The 23,713-nt window shown below is 42.0% G+C and overlaps 1 protein-coding gene across 3 annotated transcripts in view; it reads left to right on the plus strand.

Annotated features, from left to right (window-relative positions):
- LOC138665083 (protein-glutamine gamma-glutamyltransferase E-like) overlaps positions 1-23,713 on the plus strand; it is a 161,295-nt gene that overhangs the window by 101,603 nt on the left and 35,979 nt on the right. For all 3 annotated transcript variants that reach the window (XM_069752253.1, XM_069752255.1, XM_069752254.1), the window contains exons 2-5: positions 4,146-4,322; positions 11,948-12,196; positions 12,365-12,483; positions 21,915-22,043. In XM_069752253.1, coding sequence (XP_069608354.1) covers positions 4,146-4,322; positions 11,948-12,196; positions 12,365-12,483; positions 21,915-22,043 — 674 coding nt within the window. The remainder of the gene's footprint in view (positions 1-4,145; positions 4,323-11,947; positions 12,197-12,364; positions 12,484-21,914; positions 22,044-23,713) is intronic.

Consider the following 23,713-nt stretch of genomic DNA (forward strand, 5'->3'; position numbering starts at 1 on the left):
TCTGGTTACTCTGTTCTTCACTCATACTGGCAGCTGTAAGCCAACTCCACTGTACCACACATCCTACCTGCAACAGGTCCAGGTGCCGACTTTTCCCCTTCACTACCCTCCTCCACCTTTTATAATTACTAACTGCGCCACAGCAATCACCTGACCCAGTGTCTCCTCTAATGTCTTCCTGAGGGAGCATGCACTTCACTATTCAGTCCCTGCTGATCCAATTTTCTCTGCTTTCCTTTTCCCTATCATCTTTGACCAGCAATTCCAGTGGTATTCACTTGCAGACAATCCTTTTTTAGGTATTAACTGTATGACTCTTGTCTCTTGTTCATCTCCCTAAGAATATCTCTGCCCTCATCTACATGTTGCGAGTTTTCACACCTAGGTTAGCATTTAAGTGCTATGTGACTGAACGAAGGTGGATGAAAACTAAAATGTACAGTCTACACATCCACATCACTTGCCTTCCTAGCTCCAATCAGCCCAATGCACTTTCAAAAACTCAGGCACGGCTCAGACTATAACTCTTATATTTACTACTTTGGTTGTTCCAGAGACATGTACACACTCATACAGGGATACTGTCTGCAGCCATTTGGCCAAATGCCATCCTTTCACATTTTTCCAGTCACTCTGCTCATTCAGTGAACGTGTTCCCAAAAACATCACACCCACACATAAGTGCATACAGGAGAAATATGTAGAGAGACAAATTCGGAGTGGAATGCCGAACATAATCACAGCTTTGGCAGAACAGGATAAACGCATTAGTGGGGATGGAACATTTCTTGTAAGAGGGTCTAGTAACAGTCTGCTTCAACCCTCTAACAGGAGCGTGATATCATCCTAGAGTGATGGCCTGAGAACACTACATCGGTACTAGGACAGTATGACATTACTGAAGGATCCATGACTTCTGCAGTACACAAGCGTAATTACTAGGAAAACTGTCTATCTGATTATGGATGGATGTGTGAAACAAAAAAATCCATGCATGCCAGCCTGTAAGGTTCCCATTGGCTTAGCGTTGCCTTGAACCTCTTAACACAAGAAACAAATGTGTTGTGTGATGAGTTCCTCCCCTCACATTATCTATACAGCTTCCTTATGGGCTTGTAGGCCGAAGACAGGGGCCTGAGATGTGATATGGTAAAAAAAAACTTATCAGCAGGAGAGACAATTATAGTTAAATATAGGATTCAATATAAATGAAGTTTTAATAGATGAATGACCATAATATAGGAAGGAACAAATTTAGACACATCTCACATTTGGCATTGAAAAAGGTTACATGAGGCAGCTCTTCACTGTAGTTTTTTTTTCATCAAAAGCTCACCATAATACAGATACAGCACCCACAAGTCACTCCCTGTCATTCCTAGCAATTCAGATACAGAAGTTACTTTCCCATAGGCTCCCATGATTTAGACTTACGGTACCTTTACACTTAACGATTTACCAATGATCACGACCAGCGATACGACCTGGCCGTGATCGTTGGTAAGTCGTTGTGTGGTCGCTGGAGAGCTGTCACACAGACAGCTCTCCAGCGACCAACGATGCCGAAGTCCCCGGGTAACCAGGGTAAACATCGGGTTACTAAGCGCAGGGCCGCGCTTAGTAACCCGATGTTTACCCTGGTTACCATTGTAAAAGTAAAAAAAAAAAAAACACTATATACTTACATTCCTGTCGCATCCCCCAGCGTCAGCTTCCCTGCACTGTGTAAGCGCTGGCCGGAAAGCAGAGCGGTGATGTCACCATGCTCTGCTTTACGGCCAGCCGGCGCTGACACTGGGGGACGCAGGGAAGCAGAACGCCGGGGGACGTGACAGGAATGTAAGTATGTAGTGTTTTTTTTTTTACTTTTACAATGGTAACCAGGGTAAACATCGGGTTACTAAGCGCGGCCCTGCGCTTAGTAACCCAATGTTTTCCCTGGTTACCAGTGAAGACATCGCTGAATCGGCGTCCCACACGCCGATTCAGCGATGTCAGCGGGAGATCCAGCGACGAAATAAAGTCCTGGACTTTCCCCAGCGACCAACAATCTCCCAGCAGGGGCCTGATCATTGGTCGCTGTCACGCATAACGATTTCGTTAACGATATCGTTGCTACGTCACAAAAAGCAACGATATTGTTAACGATATCATTATGTGTGACGGTACCTTTAGTTGCCAGCCATGTGTGAACGTTTAGAGAACTATCAGTCCACCACTGTTTGAGCGTAACACTCAACCCACAGCAATCTCAGAACTACTAAGCAGCAAATTATATGGAAAGAAAAGTGTTAAAATCTCAAGAAGGGATAAAAATGCTAAAGGGAATCTGTTTGCAAGTTTTTTCTATTTAACCTGAGAGCAGCATGGTGTAGGGAGCTTGTTTTAGTCTTAATAAAATCAGTGGTTCAGTAGGAGACTATCAGTAGAGAACTAGTTGTCTCATGCTAAGTAGTCCTCCACCTTTGTAGAATCCCGCCCCACCACTTTCTGCCCATACACAGTTTACGCAGAAAGCTGTCAATCAGTGGTGTGGGCGGGTTGGTACAGAGCTCAGCATTCAGAGGACTGCTAGATCTGCAGCAGAGAAACGGTGAGCCCAGAAAGTGATAGATCACTGGAGTCAGGATATCTGGCTCTATATGATGCTACTCTCAGAATACATAGCAAACACCTGCTGACAGATAATAAATAAAGCAAATAAAAAACATTTCTTTGTTTTACAACCAGTATCCAGCAATATCCATTCATGAAGATGGGGATAATCATTAAGGAAATAACAATAGTGCAATGCATCATGTCAAAAATACTTTAAACCATCAATTATAATCTTCAGAGGGTGTTACTTTTTCGCCATTCTCTTACAACCCTACCAAAAAAATAAATTAAAGCAGCTCACTAAAATAAAGAGTTGCTATTTTGAATAGAGGAATGTGAAAAGCTAATATAAAAAGTGAAGGTATATTTCCATCTCCAATATCCTATCCCAACATGTAGTATTTGCGATAATAATAATATTAGGAAATACTTCCAATTAGAAAGTTTACTATCACCATATTGATTGTCGTAACCATGGATACCTAAGCTACTGCAATGCCTCGACATGGGGTAAGCGACATAGTGAATTAGAAGAACTATACTATGCTTCTACGTTTTTTGGAGGGATTATTATTATTGTTACACCTACTATTGATTAGGATAGGATCTTGAGGATGGGAATATCCCTTCAAAGAAACCATTCTCAGTTCCTGAACTTAAGGGTATGGTTACTTTTTTTCAAATAGAATTTTCACCAAATCAATCAATTAATCATTTGGAATAGATTAATATAAAATATTTGCAGTTATTAGGTACCTATTTTTTTCTCTTTTTTAGTTTATGGCTGTATTCCTAATACTAGGGAATGGCAGTATGTTGTAAGCTGCTATGCACTTACGTTCCTGAAAGTCTGTAAACTAATGTGTCAGGATTAAATGTCATACATTTTATATATTTTCATCCATTTTATCCCTGAATTCTGGTCAAAATTCAGATTCATGGTAAATGAGAGATACTTAAGCAGTAACTGCTGTGTTAATTTTTATTTATGAAATTGATAGCACAAATGGAAAAAAAGCAACTTTGTAATATAGCCAAGAGAGAAATTTGCTTTATTACCTCCTGTAATGATTTTTCTTTCTCAGTTCATAAATGAAAACTGTAAACTATGAATTGAGCGAAATCTGATTTTAAAATGACTGAGATAGGAGATGACGGTTGGTGCTTTTATAATTCTATGGAGAAATGATCAGGAATGAGGAGCAGGGAGGAGCTAGAGGCACACAGACTTTCTTCTGCAAGTTCTCCTGAAACAACAGTTACAGTTCTCAGGAGACCTTTATGAGCACCAACCGCCATCTCCTGTCTCAATAAAGGCAAAATATATCTTCACTCAATACAGATTTTACCTATGAATTGAGAATTTTGAATATGAATGATCAGTCCAGATGGAGAAAGAATTGAATTTCTCTGATAAGATATATTAGAAAGTCTTACATGTTTACATGGACTTATGACTTATCAAAAAATATAAGTGACAGTTATTTCTTAACTGCTTTGCCAACAGTCATAAGCCAGATAATACCTACTTCTTTTTTCATTTTTAGCCGATTTGCAAGTCAACAGCTGTGAGTGGTATCTCTCTACTAATAGGACTAATCACTATACTGATGCCTTTGACAGCAATGCACTCATCCTCAGAAGATGTCAACCTTTCACCCTGACTTTGTATCTCAATCGACCTCTACAATCAGGAGAGAATGTCATGTTCATTACTGAAACTGGTAAGAAATGAGTAATGTTGACAGGATTCTCTCTACTTGTCAGAATGGTAAATTTACATTAAGATAATTATAAATGTTCTGGTTCATCATCGTGTTTACATCAGTTGTGAAAGACCTTCAAACGTTGCAGAACTTTTGCCTAATTTTTTTTACAACACCAAAATGGGGAGCGCTGGGGAGGAGCCAGGTTTTTATGGGGTGGGGTATTTGCAGGAAATGTTACTATAGTCCCTAACTCGAGTAACATTTCTGATGAAGTGCATGGTGGCACTAATAGGCTGTGCTGAAGTCACTGTTAATTAATTAGGCACATCCTATTCCTGAACACCTATCATTAAGACTGATATATAAAATGCCAGTTTTAATGAAATGGCACCAAAGATTACTGGTAAGACGCCTAATAATCAATTGTAATTTGACAGCAAATGTTTAATTTTTTGTCCAGTGCCACCACTAGGGTTTTTAAAGAAGTACTCCTTCTCCTCCCATTAAAATTTTTATCCGCTTAATGTATTGCAGTCATCATATTATATACCACTGTGTGCTTACAATTGCTCATTTTGCCTTTCTACTCAGTTAATTATTTTCTTTGCTCTATATAGAAACAGGAAGTCTCTTGTACCTGTATTTATCATCCCCCTCTTCAACTCCAGTCCCAGCTGCTTCCTCCTCCTATCAGCCTGGGAATTTTGCAGTGATGACTTATACAGGGAAAATTGATTTCCAGCTTCTACATAGAGTTTAGAAGGATTCACCTAGTAAGTTTTTAATCACGTGATGTTATAGAACTAGTCAAAAATGTCACAATCCATTTTTGGATTCACAGCAGCTCTGGATCCACTATAATTTAAATGTAGCTTTTTTCCTTTCAGTCCAGCAGGGGTTATTGTCAGTTTACCTTACTGGCAGGTGCTGCAGTTGCTAAGTTTCTAGGTCAGCTGATGTGGGTGGTGACCACTCCCACCATCCTTTAAATAGTCACGTGATGCATCAGCTTACTGTTGGTGATAAAGTTTCTATGGAGACCAGCCGTTGGTGCCAGCATGTACCAGCTGTTTGAGTTCCTGGTTTGGTAACCTCTGCTGAGTGGAGTTTGCAGCAGCAGCTTGGAAGCTAAGTGTTGGGTTTATACCTTGTCTGTTTCATGTTTGTCACCACCCCCTGTGTTGTACCATCTGCAGTGTTGAGGCTAGCGCCCTTGCCGGCCAGTGCATTAGCCAGGGCAGTGCTAAGTGACAGCGAGGGATAAGATTTGAGATGGCAGCAGGGGGCAGGACTCACTTAGGGTGTTAGGGGAGTGCAGGAACAGGCTTAGGTTGGAGTTCAGGAGGTGTCCCATCCATCATTGCCTATTGGTAGGGTATTGTGTCCCATGAATGGGAACAGCTTGTGTTTTCTATGTTATGCATTGTATTTTGTTGTTGCTAGACAGAAGCCCTGCCTTTTGAAGTTTGTCCCTTCTCCTCCCCTGTAGTTGTTGATGTTAGCCCTTGCTCCTCCCTTATTCTTCATTATTAGTTTGCTGTAGCCATCGTTGGATGTACATGTGTACTGCTCTGTTTGGGATTACTCTTTCCCTGCTATTTTTTCTCTGCTGCATAGAAGATTTTCAGAGAAAATCAACTCTGTTTCTCCTGGACTCTTATTACAAGTCAGTGTGGCCGAGTTGGAATCATCTGAGGACACTTTGCATGTAAGTACAACAATCATGCAGTTATCTAAAGTATTGATGACTAAGGATTTAGATACTCATACTGCCTTGAAAAGTCAGAATATAGGGACTTCCTCTCTCCTTTACCATCTCTTTGTGTTGTGCCATCTGCTGACCGACCCCTGGATCGTTATATTTCATGACAGAAAAGAGAAAAATTATCTGGGTTGAAGGACAAAATGAGCAATTGTAAATATACAGTGATGACTGCAATATATTATTAGCATCAAAACCTTGAAAAAAGCGCTACTTTTAGCATTGTTCATTGACATATGAAATCAATAGAAGGTCTATGTGAAGCAGGGTTTGATTTTTTTCCAATTCTTCCTTGGAAAAAGGTCAGTCACATATTGACATCTCCATCTTTTAAGTGCCATATCATTCTAATGTTTTTGAGGCTCACCTTCATACTTTATATTAAAAGGAACCTGTCACATTGGCAAACGCTATATATGTGCAGATTAAGGATTAATATGCAGGTAATTAGCGTTGGAAAGGTGCTGAAAGTGTGGCTACAAGGATAAAATTACCTTTATTCCTGTCTGTCCATAAGCTAATCGCTATTAACAGTATATACAGCAGAATAGAAGAATTCTTGAGGCTGAGAATTTAAAGAGGATATCTTGGAATTTAAAAAAGGCATGTATTTGCTAAGAGAGGCCACTCCCTGCCTGTTATACCCGGCACCAGTCATTGAGTGCTCCTGCCAGAGATTCAGCTACTCCCTGTCAACAGAGCAGCATTTTTTCTTCCTGTTGACAGGGCGGAACTACTGGCGTCATGCTGATTAAAGGCAGGCTTGCTTCCCCCAATTAGGCAGCAGAAGCCAGCTGTCGATCAGCATGACACCTGTAGTCCTGCCCTGTGGAGACAAAGAGAGACTGCTGATCTGTTGACAGGGAGTATCTGAATCTCTAACAGGAGCAGTCAATGACCGGCGTCAGGTACAACAGACTGGACAGACGTCAGTGATATTTCATATATGAAATAAATGGTCTGAGGTTGATCAGTGTTTCTCATCTGATTTTGGTCTCTGTCAGTTTTTACCATCGGTGATTGTCAGTGATGAAAATATGAATGGAAAGCTTCTCCTTCAATGGCATGTGAACGTTTGGGCACTCATGGTAAAAATTACAGTTATTGTGAACAGTTAAGCAAGTTGAAGATAAAATGATCTCTAAAAGGCCTAAAGTTAAAAATGACACAATTCCTTTGTATTTTAGGCCAACAAACATTTTTTCAACCTTTATATTTGAAAAATTACAAAAAGGAAAATTGGCAGAAGCACAAGTTTGGGCATCCTTGGAGATTTGTGTGCTCAGATAACGTTGACCATGGTTTCAGACCTTAGTTAGCCTGTTAAGGCTATTGTTTGTTCACTATCATAGTTAGGAAAGGCCAGGTGATGCAAATTTCCCAGCACAGCTTTATAAAAACCCAGACTCCTCTAAACTTGTACCAAAAACAGCAATGATGTGTTCTTCTAAGCAGCTGGCTAGCACTCTGAAAATAACTCAAAGTTTTTAAGTTGCCCTTTCCTCAGTTCGAAATCCAAGTAAGAAGTGGCTGTTAACAGGAACAGTGGAGGTCAAGATAAGGTCTTGAAGGCCAATAAAAATTTCAGTGAGAGCTGATCATAGGATTGTTAGAGAGGCAAACCTGAACCCCCACTTGACTGCAAAAGACCTTCAGAAAAATTTTGCAAACTTTGGAGTTGTGGTACATTGTTCTACTCTTCAGAGACACCTGCACAAATATGGTTTTCAAGGAAGAGTAATCAGAAGAAAACCCTTCCTGCATCCTCATCATAAAATTTAGCATCAGAAGCATATAAAAGAACATCTAAACAAGCCTGATGCATTTTGGAAACAAATCCTGTGGACTGATGAGGTTAAAATAGAACTCTTTGGTCACAATGATCAAAGGTATGTGTAGAGACAAAATGGCACAGAATTTCAGGAAATGAACATATCATGAATGGTGTTGAGCGATACCGTCCGATACTTGAAAGTATCGGTATCGGATAGTATCGGCCGATACCCGAAAAATATCGGATATCGCCGATACCGATATCCGATACCAATACAAGTCAATGGGACATCAAGTATCGGAATGTATCCTCATGGATCCCAGGGTCTGAAGGAGAGGAAACTCTCCTTCAGGCCCTGGGATCCATATTAAAGTGTAAAATAAAGAATTAAAATAAAAAATATTGTTATATTCACCTCTCCGGCGGCCCCTGGACATCAGCGGGAGGATCCGGCGTCCGGCACGGCTTCTTTCTTCAAAATGCGCGCCTTTAGGACCTGTGGAATGACGTCCCGGCTTCTGATTGGTCGCGTGCCGCCCATGTGACCGCCACGCGACCAATCAGAAGCCGCGACGTCATTCCTCAGGTCCTAAAAGGCGCTCATTCTAGGACTTTAGCTGAGGAATGACGTCGCGGCTTCTGATTGGTCGCGTGGCGGTCACATGGGCGGCACGCGACCAATCAGAAGCCGGGACGTCATACCACAGGTCCTAAAGGCGCCCATTTTGAAGAAAGAAGCCGTGCAGGACGCCGGTTCCTCGCGCAGATGTCCAGGGGCCGCCGGAGAGGTGAATATAACAATATTTTTTATTTTAATTCTTTATTTTACACTTCCGATACCGATACCCGATATCACAAAAATATCGGATCTCGGTATCGGAATTCCGATACCGCAAGTATCGGCCGATACCCGATACTTGCGGTATCGGAATGCTCAACACTAATCATGAACCATCAAGCATGAGGGTGCATTAATCATGCTTTGAGATTGTGTTACAGCCAATGACAAAGGGAATATTTGACAGGTAGATGGAAGAATGGATTCAATGAAATCAACAAATTTTTGATGCAAACATAGCACCATCTGTAAAAAATCTGAAGTTGAAAAAAGGATGGCTTCTATAAATGGATAATGATCCTGTACACACGTCAAAATTCACAATAGACTACCTCAAAAGGTGCAAGCTGAGGGTTTTATAATGGCCCTCAAAATCCCCTCGATCTGAATATCATTGAAAAGCTGTGGCTTGACCTCAAAATAGCAGTGAAATCAAAACAACCCAGGAATCTCACAGAACTGGAAGAATTTTCCATGGAAGAATGGATGAAAATCCCTCAAACAAGAATTGAAAGACAGAATTTACAAGCTGTGGTACTTTCAAAAGGGGTACTACTAGGTACCAACGATGTAGGGTGCCCAAACCTTTGCATCTGCTCATATTTATTTTTGTAATTTTTAAAATGTAAAAGATGATAAGCAGATAAAAAAATAATATATATATTAATATATATATATATATATATATTGTAAGATTACGCTACCTGAGTGTGTTGGGGGACACTCGCTTGGCACAAGATTCAAGCACTCAGGCAACTGTATAAACCATATGATGTACAGTCCATTGCAATACAGCCACGAAACATTAAAGGACATCAGACAGTTCATGCAGCAGATAGGCTTCTCTGCTGTATATTACAATCCCCTTGTCCGGGGTTACCTCTCAGGAGTTCCACTCCTCACACTGACTTCACGTCAGTCCCAGGTCCTCAACACAGACCGTCCAGGTCTACGGTCTCCAGGTGCTTCCAGGACGACTCCACTCCCAGGAGCCTCCAACACCGACCATCCAGGTCTATGGTATCCAGGTGCTTTCAGGACGACTCCACTCCCAGGAGCCTCCAACACCGACCGTCCAGGACCTTGCACAGGAACCTCACTGGCACCATTCAAATCCAAACACAGGAACCATGTGACCCACACCCTGGTCACATTACATACCTGTAACCACTCCCCTGGGTGGGAGTGTGGGTGTGTGTGGCTAGTCTGACCCTCCCATCTCTCATGACTAGCCCTGCCAATCTCCCATTAGAACTTACACATTTACATGTGGGACTACAGGTCCCAGACCATAACATAACTTTAGACTGACAGCGCAGAGTGTCCTCCTCTGCGACACACATACCGGCCATCTACAATTCTGCCGGACTTTGTCTCATCACAACTATGCCTCCAAGTGCATCTTGAAGTGCACACGCAGCGCCCCCTGGCTGTAACATTGGTCACTGCACCACAATATATATATATATATATATATATAGCCTAAAGTATAAAGAAATTGTGCTACCTTTAACTTTAGACCTTTTAGAGATAATTTAATCTTCAACTTGTTTAACTGTTTCCAATAATGGTAATTTCGACCAGGGCTGCCTAAACTTTTACATGCCACTGTATACTTTACAATGTTAATATTTTAATTATGGACAGCACATGGATTGGGCACAGATATCATCATTCCTAATAGGAATATACTCACCCTCGGACGCGCCCTGCTTCTTTCCGGCAGCCTTCCTTCCTAAGAATCAGCCCTTCCAGGACCTTCGGTGACGTCGCGGTGACGTCGCGGCTTGTGATTGGTCGCGCGAGCGGTCACTTGGGCGGCCACTCGACCAATCACAAGCCGCGACGTCACCGCGACGTCACTGCAAGGTCCTGGAAGGCTGATTCGAAGGAAGGAAGGTTCCCGGTTAGTACCAGGGCGCGTCAGAGGGTAAGTATGGCGATATTTTTTATTTTAACTCTTTATTTTACACTTAAATCTGAATTCCGATACCAATTCCCGATATCTTAAACATATCGGGAATCGGTATCGGAATTCCGATTCCAGATTCAGAAGATCGCCGACTTCATGGCCGACCCCACACAGGGGTCGGGTCGGGTTTCATGAAACCCGACTTTGCCAAAAGTCGGCGACTTCTGAAAATTGCCGACCTGTTTCGCTCAACCCTAGTTACAAATTCCAAGACTCATTTGACACTTTTTTTTAATAAATCACTTAAGTAAACATGAAACCTATAAGTCTCTGCAAAGGAATTAAGGGGACTAAACTTGGCAAACCTCTGACTCACAAAGAGTAATCCTACAGTGCTCAGGAGAGGGAAAAACCCCTGTGGAGGAAACCTCCAGGGAACCATGGCTGAAGGATTGCCCTTTCCTTGGGCTTAAAAGGTTAATGCAAATGATAACTCTTTATAGCCAATATAAAATTGAACCTGGTACATGATATACAGTAACAAATTCAAAAATACAATAAATGGCAGGGAGGTCACACAGAAGCTGCCTCTGCAGTGTGTGAGGTAAAATGTAGCAAACACATCAGGGAACATGGAGGCTACATGAATTTCTGATGTATTATTGATCCCATATATGATGTAGGAGCTGATTCTACACTAGTACACAATGTCTGAGGTGAATGTGCTCCTATCATCTATAATGTGCTGTGATAATCCAGTATTATACTCCCTGAAACTGCAGACATGTTTCCAACAGTTCATCTCATGGGAGAAAGATGGAGAAAGAGCCAGAGTTACCTCCCCTATATAAACCCCACCTTCCTCACAGTAATACACCAGTCACAAACATACTAAGCTCCTTCCTCTTAAAGCAACTTTACTCTTGTTTAAAATCTACACCGCAATACAAACAAAGCTGCAGGATCTTCAGGAGTTAAAGGTCCACCCCTCCCAAAGTCATGTCTTCCTCCATCTAATCTCCCGTGGTTTCTTTTGGGTGGCTGATCCTGATATCATGGCACCTGGTGATCATCCTATTATCAGGAATTTTTCTTAATTAAAGGGAAGGCCCAAAGCGTCTAAATGTTTAGAATGTACTTATGTGATATCTACAGTACACATACTGAATATGATTGATTTCTCTGTAGCCATAAGCCAAAGTGGTTGTTTTATTTTTTTTACTTCTAATGTAAAATACCATATGAATAAAATTTTGACAACTGTATAACATTACATGCAAAATGTACTGACACTTTGACTAAATGTGGGTTTGCCTGGTGTACTACTAAATATCTTGTGTTCTCTTCATACAAGGTCCATCTCCATCAGAACAAAACAGAACAAAGACTATATTTCCACTATTTGACAATGGAAATCAGAAGTCATGGAGCTCAGTCCTAACATCCAGTAACTCTAATGCCTTGACAGTGGCCATAAATAGTCCTTCAGATGCAGTGATTGGATATTATATTCTTAGTGTCTCCAAAAATACTAGCAGTACTCAACCTCTGTCTCCTCAGCCTATTGGTGGATTTTACTTGCTTTTTAACCCCTGGTCACAAGGTAAAATGTTATAATGTTTCTTCATTTTATTCTTTTTAATATTGCGATGTAATGAAAGTATACCAACATACACTGAACATATGCCTGGATAATAGAACTCTGAGTATATCATAAATGATGTGGATAGAGCCTGATTTGTTATACATATTTTTCTTTTGTTTATTCCAGAGGACGACGTGTTTCTAGCAGATGAGAATGAGCGTCAAGAATATGTTCTAAATGAAAGAGGGGTGATATTTATGGGAAGTGACACTGACATGTTGGGGATGACTTGGAACTACAATCAGGTGCTTCCATTGCTTTGGATATTTGTGTATTAAATTTGAAACGTAAAGGTGCAGTCTTGTCGGGTATAAGGCTTAGAGAAGTTTAAAAAATGAAAATAAGCTTTACTAACTTTACTGATTCTTCACTACTCTTAGGCCACATTCACACATTCAGTATTTGGTCTGTATTTTACCCTCAGTATTTGTAAGCTAAAACCAGGAGTGGGTGAAAAATTTAGAAGTTGTGATGTGTTTCTATTCTATTTTCCCTCTTATCGTTCCACTCCCGATTTTGGCTTACAAATACTGAGGTAAAATACTGACCAAATACTGAAAGTAGGAATGGAGGCTACTAATGTTAAAGGGCCTTTGTGTCTGACTGTGGTCAGTAAATGCCTTCAAATATAGCTAATTTTATACTTTTCCTATGATAGTTCCACTCCTGATTTTGTCTTACAAGCACTCATGCTAAAATATGATGCTCATCAAGTCCTCACTGCTTTCTACTTCCTGATCTCTTCTCAACACTAAGGAAAGTCTAGAAAACATGAACTACTGACTTAGACACGGACATTGTTTTGCTGAGAGAGCATTTTCAAACATTTTATATGTGTCTAGATGGGACCAGGGACTAGAACATGGCAGCGATCTGGTGTGCTAGAATGGAGCAGCAATCACAGAATCATAGAATGATAGAATGTTCGAGTTGGAAGGGACCTCCAGGGTGATCGTGTCCAACCCCCTGCCCGATGCAGGATTCACTACACCATCTCAAACAGATGTTTTTCCAGACTCTGTTTGAAGACTGCTGTTAAAGGAGAACTCACCACCTTTTGTGGCAGCCTGTTCCACTCATGGATCACCTTCAGTGTCAAAAAGTTTTTTTCTAATATCTAATCTGTTTCTTCTCCCTTTCAGTTCATTTCATTGCTTCTCTTGTTTCCATGTGAAATTGAGAATAAGGATGATCCTGCTATGCTGTGACATTCCTTCAGATATTTGTAGACAGCTATTAAGTCTCCTCTTAGCCTTCTTTTTTGCAAGTTACACATTCCCATATCCTTTAACCATTCCTTTTAGGACATACTTTATAGTCTGCCTACCATCCTGGTAGCTCTTCTCTTAACTTGCTCCAGTTTTTCAATGTCTTTTTTAAAATGTTGTGACCAGAACTGGACACAGTATTTCAAATATGGCTTGATCAAGGAGGAGTAGAGGGGGATAAATACTCCTCATTATCTAGACTCTCTGCTTCTCTTAATACATCCTAGAACTGTGTTTGCCTTTCTTGCTGCTGCAACACACTGTGATCTATTAGCACTGTATACCCAAGTCTTTTTCACACGTGCTGTTGCTTAGCTCTATTCCTTCCATTCTATAGATGTAATTTTTGTCTTTCTTGCCCAGATGTAGAATCTTACATTTCTCCCTGTTAAATACCATTCGACTAGTCACTGCCCACCGTTCAAGATTATCTAAATCCTTCTGAATCCTTTCTTTGTCTTCTCTAGTGTTAGCTATCCCTCCTAGCTTTGCATCATCTGCAAATTTGATCAGTTTAACTTCAGTTACCTTATCTAGATAATTTATAAAAATGTTGAATAACATTGGGGCCAGGACAGAGTCTTGTGGTACCCCACTTGTAACACTTTTCCAATTGGATGTGCCACCTAACCATAACCTTGTCAATCCCATATTTGGTCATTTTCTCAAAAGACTAGTATGAGATACTTTATAAAATGCTTTGCTGAAGTCGAGATATATTATATCTACTGCATTTCCCTGATCCACCCAGTCAGTGATTCCATCATTGAATAAGATTAGAATAGCCTGGCATGACTTGTTTGTTATAAACCCATGCTGGCTCTGGTTAATAACTGTATTCTTATCCATATACTTACATGCATGCTGTTTAATAGATTCTTGAAATATCTTTCCTGGTATAGAAGTAAAGCTTACTGGCTTATAATTTCCTGACTCCATCCTCCCTCAATTTTTGAATATAGGGACATTTGCCCTTCTCCAATTTTCTGGGACTTCTCCTGTTCTCCAGGATTTTTCAAAGATTTTGGCTAGTGAGTCAGCAATTTCCTCTGCCAACTCTTTCAGTACCCTAGGATGTAATTCATTTGGACAAGGAGATTTAAATTAATTTAGATTGACTACATTTTCCCTCACAATGCCTCTGTTTACAGATAGTGTGGATTCTTTTATTGCTTTGATAGCATTGTAAAGATCAATAGCTTTATTATTAGAGAACACGTATGTAAAATAGGAATTTAAAAGTTCGGCCTTCTGAACATGAGTTTTGACCACTTCACCCTTTTCATCCTGTTAAAATCCTATAGCATCTTTGATCTAATTATCACTATGTTGTACTTTTTTGAGAATAGAGACTGTAAAAAGAGATCATCCATACCTTCAACCTGTCCAGATGGCCTATAGTATACACTTACAATAGTGAACTTTCTGTTCTTCTCTTCTTGAATTCTTACCCAAACAGTTTTTAGAGAGCTACCAGTCTCTGAAGCTTAGATCTCTGTGGAGATATATATTTTTCGAACATACAATACAACGCTTCTTCCTCCCTTCTTGTTAATCCTGTTACTAATAAATAAGTTGTAGCATTCAAGGTTTGTATTCCAATCATGGGTATCATCCCACCAATTTCAATGGTGCCTATGACATCATATCTCTCTTCCTGTGTTATCAGGCCCAACTCTCCTTGCTTGTTTCCCCTGCTCTGTACATTTGTATAAACACATTTTAGTTTGCAGTCAGATTCTCCTGCTCTTGTGTTTTCATTCATAATTGGTTGTTTTTGTTCTTTATTTCCTCTTCTAATAGCAGGGTTCTCAAAAGAATACATTAGCTGCATATTTTTTTCCTGGCTGTATTGTTGTGAATTCTGTGGCAGAGTTCACTCCTGTGGTCACAAGTGGTACTTCGGCTTATTCTCTCTGGGAGCTTCCGTTTGTGGAGAAAAGTGGTACTGCGGCTTCTGAGTTTCCTCCCTCAGGTGATCTGGTGAGGTCGTTAGCTGCTTCTCTACTTAACTCCACCTGATGCTTTGATCCATGCTTCCTGTCAATGTTCCAGTGTTGGACTTGTGTTTCTCTGGATCATTCCTGTGGCCTGCTGCTCTGCATAGCTAAGTGCTTCTTTGCTATTTGTTGCTATTTTTTCTGTCCAGCTTGTCTATTTGTTTTGCTGGAAGCTCTGGGACGCAAAGGGTGTACCTCCGTGCCGTTAGTTCGGTACGGAGGGTCTTTTTGCCCCCTTTGCGTGGTTTTCTTTAGGGTTTTGTGTAGACCGCAAAGTTATCTTTCCTATCCTCGTTCTGTCTAGAATATCGGGCCTCACTTTGCTGAATCTATTTCATCCCTACGTTTGTCTTTTCATCTTACTCACAGTCATTATATGTGGGGGGCTGCCTTTTCCTTTGGGGTATTTCTCTGAGGCAAGGTAGGCTTATTTTTCTATCTTCAGGCTAGTTAGTTTCTCAGGCTGTGCCGAGTTGCATAGGGAGCTTTAGGCGCAATCCACAGCTGCCTCTAGTTGTGTTTGGAGAGGATCAGGAATTGCGGTCTACAGAGTTTCCACGTCTCAGAGCGCGTTCTATTATTTTGGGTTATTGTCAGATCACTGTATGTGCTCTGATCGCTATGTACATTGTGTTACTGAATTGCCTAGCATAACAGTACAGGAAGCCAAAAGTACTAATGATTCTCAATAGAGGGAAAAAAGAAGTTCTGAGACCATTTTTTTTCCTTTGCACTGTGATTTGTCTTTTTTTTCCCCTAGACATTTGGGTGGTTCAGGACACAGGTGTTACAATGGACATTAAAGGTCTGTCTTCATGTGTAGATCAGCTCACGGCAAGAGTTCAAGATATACAAAATGTTGTGGTTCAGAATTCTTTGTTAGAACCGAGAATTCCTATTCCAGATTTGTTTTTTGGAGATAGAACTAAATTTCTGAGTTTCAAGAATAATTGTAAACTGTTTCTGGCTTTGAAACCTCGTTCCTCTGGTGACCCAGCGCAACAGGTTAGGATCGTCATTTCTTTTTTGCGTGGCGACCCTCAGGACTGGGCATTTTCTCTTGCGTCAGGAGATCCTGCATTGAGTGATATCGATGCGTTTTTCCTGGCGCTTGGATTGCTGTACGATGAGCCTAATTCAGTAGATCAGGCAGAAAAAAATTTGCTGGCTCTTTGTCAGGCTCAGGATGAGATAGAGCTGTATTGCCAGAAATTTAGAAAATGGTCCGTGCTCACTCAATGGAATCCATTTTCAGAAAGGGTCTCTCTGAAGCCATTAAGGATGTCATGGTGGGATTTCCTATGCCCGCTGGTTTGAATGAGTCTATGTCTATGGCCATTCAGATCGGTCGACGCTTGCGTGAGCGTAAATCTGTGTACCATTTGGCGGGATTACCTGAGATTAAACCTGAGCCTATGCAGTGCGATAGGACTATGACCAGAGTTGAACGGCAAGAACACAGACGTCTGAATGGGCTGTGTTTCTACTGTGGTGATTCCACTCATGCTATCTCTGATTGTCCTAAGCGCACTAAGCGGTTCGCTAGGTCTGCTACCATTGGTACTGTACAGTCAAAATTTCTTCTGTCCGTTACCTTGATATGCTCCTTGTCGTCGTATTCTGTCATGGCGTTTGTGGATTCAGGCGCTGCCCTGAATTTGATGGACTTGGATTATGCTAAACGTTGTGGGTTTTTATTGGAGCCCTTGCAGTGTCCTATTCCGTTGAGAGGAATTGATGCTACACCTTTGGCCAAGAATAAGCCTCAATACTGGACCCAGCTGACCATGTGCATGGCTCCTGCACATCAGGAGGTTATTCACTTTCTGGTGTTGCATAATCTGCATGATGTGGTCGTGTTGGGGTTGCCATGGCTACAAGCCCATAATCCAGTATTGGATTGGAATTCCATGTTGGTGTCCAGATGGGGTTGTCAGGGGGTACATGGTGATGTTCCATTTCTGTCAATTTCGTCATCCACCCCTTCTGAGGTTCCAGAGTTCTTGTCTGATTACCGGGATGTATTTGATGAGCCCAAGTCCGATGCCCTGCCTCCGCATAGGGATTGTGATTGTGCTATCAATTTGATTCCTGGTAGTAAATTCCCAAAAGGTCGACTGTTTAATTTATCCGTGCCTGAGCACACCGCTATGCGCAGTTATGTGAAGGAATCCCTGGAGAAGGGGCATATTCGCCCGTCATCGTCGCCATTGGGAGCCGGGTTCTTTTTTGTGGCCAAGAAGGATGGTTCGCTGAGACCGTGTATAGATTACCGCCTTCTTAATAAGATCAATGTTAAATTTCAGTACCCCTTGCCATTGTTATCTGATTTGTTTGCTCGGATTAAGGGGGCTAGTTGGTTCACTAAGATAGATCTTCGTGGTGCGTATAATCTGGTGAGAATCAGGCAAGGCGATGAATGGAAAACTGCATTTAATACGCCCGAGGGTCATTTTGAGTATCTAGTGATGCCGTTCGGACTTGCCAATGCTCCATCAGTGTTTCAATCCTTTATGCATGACATCTTCCGTGAGTACCTGGATAAATTCCTGATTGTGTACTTGGATGACATTTTGATCTTCTCGGATGATTGGGAGTCTCATGTGAAGCAGGTCAGAATGGTTTTTCAGGTCCTGCGTGCTAATTCTTTGTTTGTGAAGGGATCAAAGTGTCTCTTTGGTGTGCAGAAGGTTTCATTTTTGGGGTTCATCTTTTCCCCTTCTACTATCGAGATGGATCCGGTTAAGGTCCAAGCCATCCATGATTGGACTCAGCCGACAGCTCTGAAAAGTCTGCAAAAGTTCCTGGGCTTTGCTAATTTTTATCGTCGCTTCATCTGCAATTTTTCTAGTGTTGCCAAACCATTGACCGATTTGACCAAGAAGGGTGCTGATTTGGTCAATTGGTCTTCTGCTGCTGTGGAAGCTTTTCAAGAGTTGAAGCGTTGTTTTTCTTCTGCCCCTGTGTTGTGTCAACCAGATGTTTCTCTTCCGTTCCAGGTCGAGGTTGATGCTTCTGAGATTGGAGCAGGGGCTGTTTTGTCACAGAGAGGTTCTGGTTGCTCAGTGATGAAACCATGCGCTTTCTTTTCCAGGAAGTTTTCGCCTGCTGAGCGAAATTATGATGTGGGCAACCGAGAGTTGCTGGCCATGAAGTGGGCATTCGAGGAGTGGCGTCATTGGCTTGAAGGAGCTAAGCATCGCGTGGTGGTATTGACTGATCATAAGAACTTGACATATCTCGAGTCTGCCAAGCGCTTGAATCCTAGACAAGCTCGTTGGTCGTTGTTTTTTGCCCGTTTTGACTTTGTGATTTCGTACCTTCCGGGCTCTAAAAATGTGAAGGCGGATGCTCTGTCTAGGAGTTTTGTGCCCGACTCTCCGGGTTTGTCTGAGCCGGCGGGTATCCTCAAGGAAGGAGTAATTGTGTCTGCCATCTCCCCTGATTTGCGGCGGGTGCTGCAAACATTTCAGGCTAATAAACCTGATCGTTGCCCAGCGGAGAAACTGTTTGTCCCTGATAGGTGGATGAATAGAGTTATCTCTGAACTTCATTGTTCGGTGTTGGCTGGTCATCCTGGAATCTTTGGTACCAGAGAGTTAGTGGCTAGATCCTTTTGGTGGCCCTCTCTGTTGCGGGATGTGCGTACTTTTGTGCAGTCCTGTGGGATTTGTGCTCGGGCTAAGCCCTGCTGTTCTCGTGCCAGTGGGTTGCTTTTGCCCTTGCCGGTCCCGAAGAGGCCTTGGACACATATCTCTATGGATTTTATTTCTGACCTTCCCGTTTCTCAAAGGATGTCAGTCATTTGGGTGGTCTGTGATCGCTTTTCTAAGATGGTCCATCTGGTACCCTTGTCTAAATTGCCTTCCTCTTCTGATTTGGTGCCTTTATTCTTCCAGCATGTGGTTCGTTTGCATGGCATTCCAGAGAATATTGTTTCTGACAGAGGTTCCCAGTTTGTTTCGAGGTTTTGGCGAGCCTTTTGTGGAAGGATGGGCATTGACTTGTCTTTTTCCTCGGCTTTCCATCCTCAGACTAATGGCCAGACCGAACGAACCAATCAGACCTTGGAAACATATCTGAGATGCTTTGTTTCTGCTGATCAGGATGACTGGGTGTCCTTTTTGCCTTTGGCTGAGTTCGCCCTTAATAATCGGGCCAGCTCGGCTACCTTGGTTTCGCCGTTTTTCTGCAATTCTGGGTTCAATCCTCGTTTCTCTTCAGGACAGGTTGAGTCTTCAGACTGTCCTGGTGTGGATACTGTGGTGGACAGGTTGCAGCAGATTTGGACTCAGGTAGTGGACAATTTGACCTTGTCCCAGGAGAAGGCTCAACTTTTCGCTAATCGCAGACGCCGTGTGGGTCCCCGACTTCGTGTTGGGGATCTGGTTTGGTTATCTTCTCGTCATATTCCTATGAAGGTTTCCTCTCCTAAGTTTAAACCTCGTTTTATTGGTCCGTATAGGATTTCTGAGGTTCTTAATCCTGTGTCTTTTCATCTGACCCTTCCAGATTCTTTTCCCATACATAACGTATTCCATAGGTCATTGTTGCGGAGATACGTGGCACCTATGGTCCCATCTGTTGAGCCTCCTGCCCCGGTTTTGGTGGAGGGGGAATTGGAGTATATTGTGGAGAAGATTTTGGATTCTCGTGTTTCAAGACGGAAACTCCAGTATCTGGTTAAATGGAAGGGTTATGCTCAGGAAGATAATTCCTGGGTTTTTGCCTCTGATGTCCATGCTCCCGATCTTGTTCGTGCCTTTCATGTGGCTCATCCTGGTCGGCCTGGGGGCTCTGGTGAGGGTTCGGTGACCCCTCCTCAAGGGGGGGGTACTGTTGTGAATTCTGTGGCAGAGTTCACTCCTGTGGTCACAAGTGGTACTTCGGCTGATTCTCTCTGGGAGCTTCCGTTTGTGGAGAAAAGTGGTACTGCGGCTTCTGAGTTTCCTCCCTCAGGTGATCTGGTGAGGTCGTTAGCTGCTTCTCTACTTAACTCCACCTGATGCTTTGATCCATGCTTCCTGTCAATGTTCCAGTGTTGGACTTGTGTTTCTCTGGATCATTCCTGTGGCCTGCTGCTCTGCATAGCTAAGTGCTTCTTTGCTATTTGTTGCTATTTTTTCTGTCCAGCTTGTCTATTTGTTTTGCTGGAAGCTCTGGGACGCAAAGGGTGTACCTCCGTGCCGTTAGTTCGGTACGGAGGGTCTTTTTGCCCCCTTTGCGTGGTTTTCTTTAGGGTTTTGTGTAGACCGCAAAGTTATCTTTCCTATCCTCGTTCTGTCTAGAATATCGGGCCTCACTTTGCTGAATCTATTTCATCCCTACGTTTGTCTTTTCATCTTACTCACAGTCATTATATGTGGGGGGCTGCCTTTTCCTTTGGGGTATTTCTCTGAGGCAAGGTAGGCTTATTTTTCTATCTTCAGGCTAGTTAGTTTCTCAGGCTGTGCCGAGTTGCATAGGGAGCTTTAGGCGCAATCCACAGCTGCCTCTAGTTGTGTTTGGAGAGGATCAGGAATTGCGGTCTACAGGGTTTCCACGTCTCAGAGCTCGTTCTATTATTTTGGGTTATTGTCAGATCACTGTATGTGCTCTGATCGCTATGTACATTGTGTTACTGAATTGCCTAGCATAACACTGTATATTTCACATCTCAAATTGCTCTAGTTTAAAGTTCTCCTGATGAGTGTAGCAAGGTGGCTTCCAAATATATGTTTTGCTGTTTTCAAAAGATGCAACCCATCTATAGCAGGAGTCCATCATACAGGTAATTTACTCAATGGTCAAGAAACCCAAAGCATTGCTCGTGGCACCATCACCATAGCCAGTTGTTCACCTGTTGAATCCTGTTCGATCTCCTTGGTCCATATTCATCCACTAGGACGATGGATGAGAAGATGACCTGCTCTCACAGTTCCATCACTTTGTGGCCTAGGTCTTCAAAGTCTCTGCATATAGTTTCCAGGTCTTTTTTGCTGTGTCATTTGTTCCTACTTGTATTAGTAGACATGTGTAGCTATCTGTAGCATTGAAGAGTCTTGATACCCTATTAGACACATTTTTTATTTGTTCACCTGAAAGAGTGCAAACAATAGATCAGCGAAATGAGTAACTCTTCTGTAATTTTTTTAAATGACTCTGACCACCTGTCAAAAATGTTTCCATGTTGAACATTCATTGATATGACTGCATATGGTAGAACAAGATGCATCTGGTGGCTTCAGTTAAACAGCACAGTATTTTTGCTGCAAAAGAAAGGCTGAACAAATAGTTTTCTACATATACGAACTGAGAAGAAGACAGGATACAGAGAGTTAAATTCAAATTATAACCACGTCCTCTTTGAGTTGAGACTTTCCATGTGCATTGTACCTTAATGCTATTTTTATATTTTTATGATTGTAGTTTGAAAAGAGCATTCTTGAAATTTGCTTTGCTATTTTGGATCGAAGTATCAACTGCCAAAAAGATCCAGTAACTGATGTCGCCCAGAGGAATGACCCCCTATATGTGTGTAGAGTCCTTAATGCCACTGTAAGTCAAAACTATTAATGTTTTTAAATGATAAATACATTCTTGCTTCATGTTTAGCATTCAAATATTCTCACTATCACTTAACACCTATCAATTGATCCAAAAAATTGATCTAAATTTGTCATACAATTCCCCAAATCCCCTGGTTCTATCACTCTTTTCCTTTTTGCGCTTTGTCATCCCATGGCAGAGATATTCACATTTGATGCTTTTGGATCCCACTATGTGAAATCTCTTAAAGCAGATCAACTGTTCTCTAATACATAGTCTTTTCTGAGAGAGTGCCCTTTCACCCCTCGCTCACAGATGCTGACAATCACAGCAATAGCAATCTAGCGGTCTCAGATGCTGAGGAACTGAAGAGGTGGATCAAGGTTTTCTGGTACCCAGGGAAATAATTTAGATTGGTGCCCCCTTCTGTACACAGTTTAAGTGTGTTGAGTGGTCATGTGATGACCAATGGATTCGGCAAGCAAAGCCAAATCTCGACAATGAGTAAATGATATATTGCTTAATTGCATAGTCGATGTGTTTTTTTAGGTTTGTGACTGCTGACCTTTGAATCCTCACAGTGCGCACACTAAATATCAGAATTCTTCAATGTCGGCGTCAAGTGTGGGCATGTGAATACAAGTGAGCTATACAATACAAGTGAAATGAGTGAGCCAGCTTAAGTCTTGTTGGCTCTCGACTTCACATATTCAAATTGTATACTTGCAGTTACATGACTTCCCATTCTCACTGCCATAATCAGAAAATCCTGGCAGCACGCAGTGTGAACGCTGTTAAGATTCAGAAGTCTGCAATCACATAGAATGTCTGCAGATTAGAAATGGGTGAACACTTGGATGTTTGGGTCCAGCAGGTTCGACATAACAGTCACAAAAAGTTTGGATTCTGGTAACAGACAGTACCCGAGCACAATCCCAGACCCCATTCACTTGAAAGGAGGGCCAAATATCCAGTGTTCGCCACACTGTCATGTGCATGATAGCGCAGAAAACACTGCTTCTAATTGGTGGTAAAATCATCACAGCTGGTCAGACAGCCACGGTTCCCATGCTGTCAAATGACAGTGTGAGTGCACAGCTGAGATCAGAGGTATAAAGTTTATCTCCGGTCATTGGTGTCAGCTGATTGGGCTACTACTCCCATCAGCCTACGCCTGGTGCCGCTAGTAATATTGAAATCAGGTGGCAGCTGATGGGAGTATTCATCAGTTGGTGCCTGCGCTGTAAATAAATACTTACAAAAAAATGGAGTGAGTTCCCCTGTATCTTTAATAACCAGCCAGTCAAAACGTACATCTGTCAGCATCAGGAAGGCTGGTTGTCTAGAATGGAGGGGTCAGCCATGCCATTTTTTTATTAATTAAATAAATAATTTAAAAAAACTGCGTGGAGTCCCCCCCATTTTTGACAACCAGCCAAGTTAAAGCATACAGCTGGGAGCTGGTATTCTCAGGCTGGTAAGGAGCCATGAATGTTGCCTCCTTAACCTTAAAAGAGCAGGCCGCAGTTGCCCAGAAAAGGCACATCTATTAGATGCATCAATTCTGGCTCTTTGCATGGTCCTTCCTACTTGCCCTGTAGTGGTGGCAAGTGAGGATCACATTTGTGGGGTTAATGTTACCTTTGTATTGTTAGGTGAATTGTTAGGTGACATTAAGC

This window comes from Ranitomeya imitator, chromosome 2 (genome assembly GCF_032444005.1).
Source record: "Ranitomeya imitator isolate aRanImi1 chromosome 2, aRanImi1.pri, whole genome shotgun sequence".
NCBI lineage: Eukaryota > Metazoa > Chordata > Amphibia > Anura > Dendrobatidae > Ranitomeya > Ranitomeya imitator.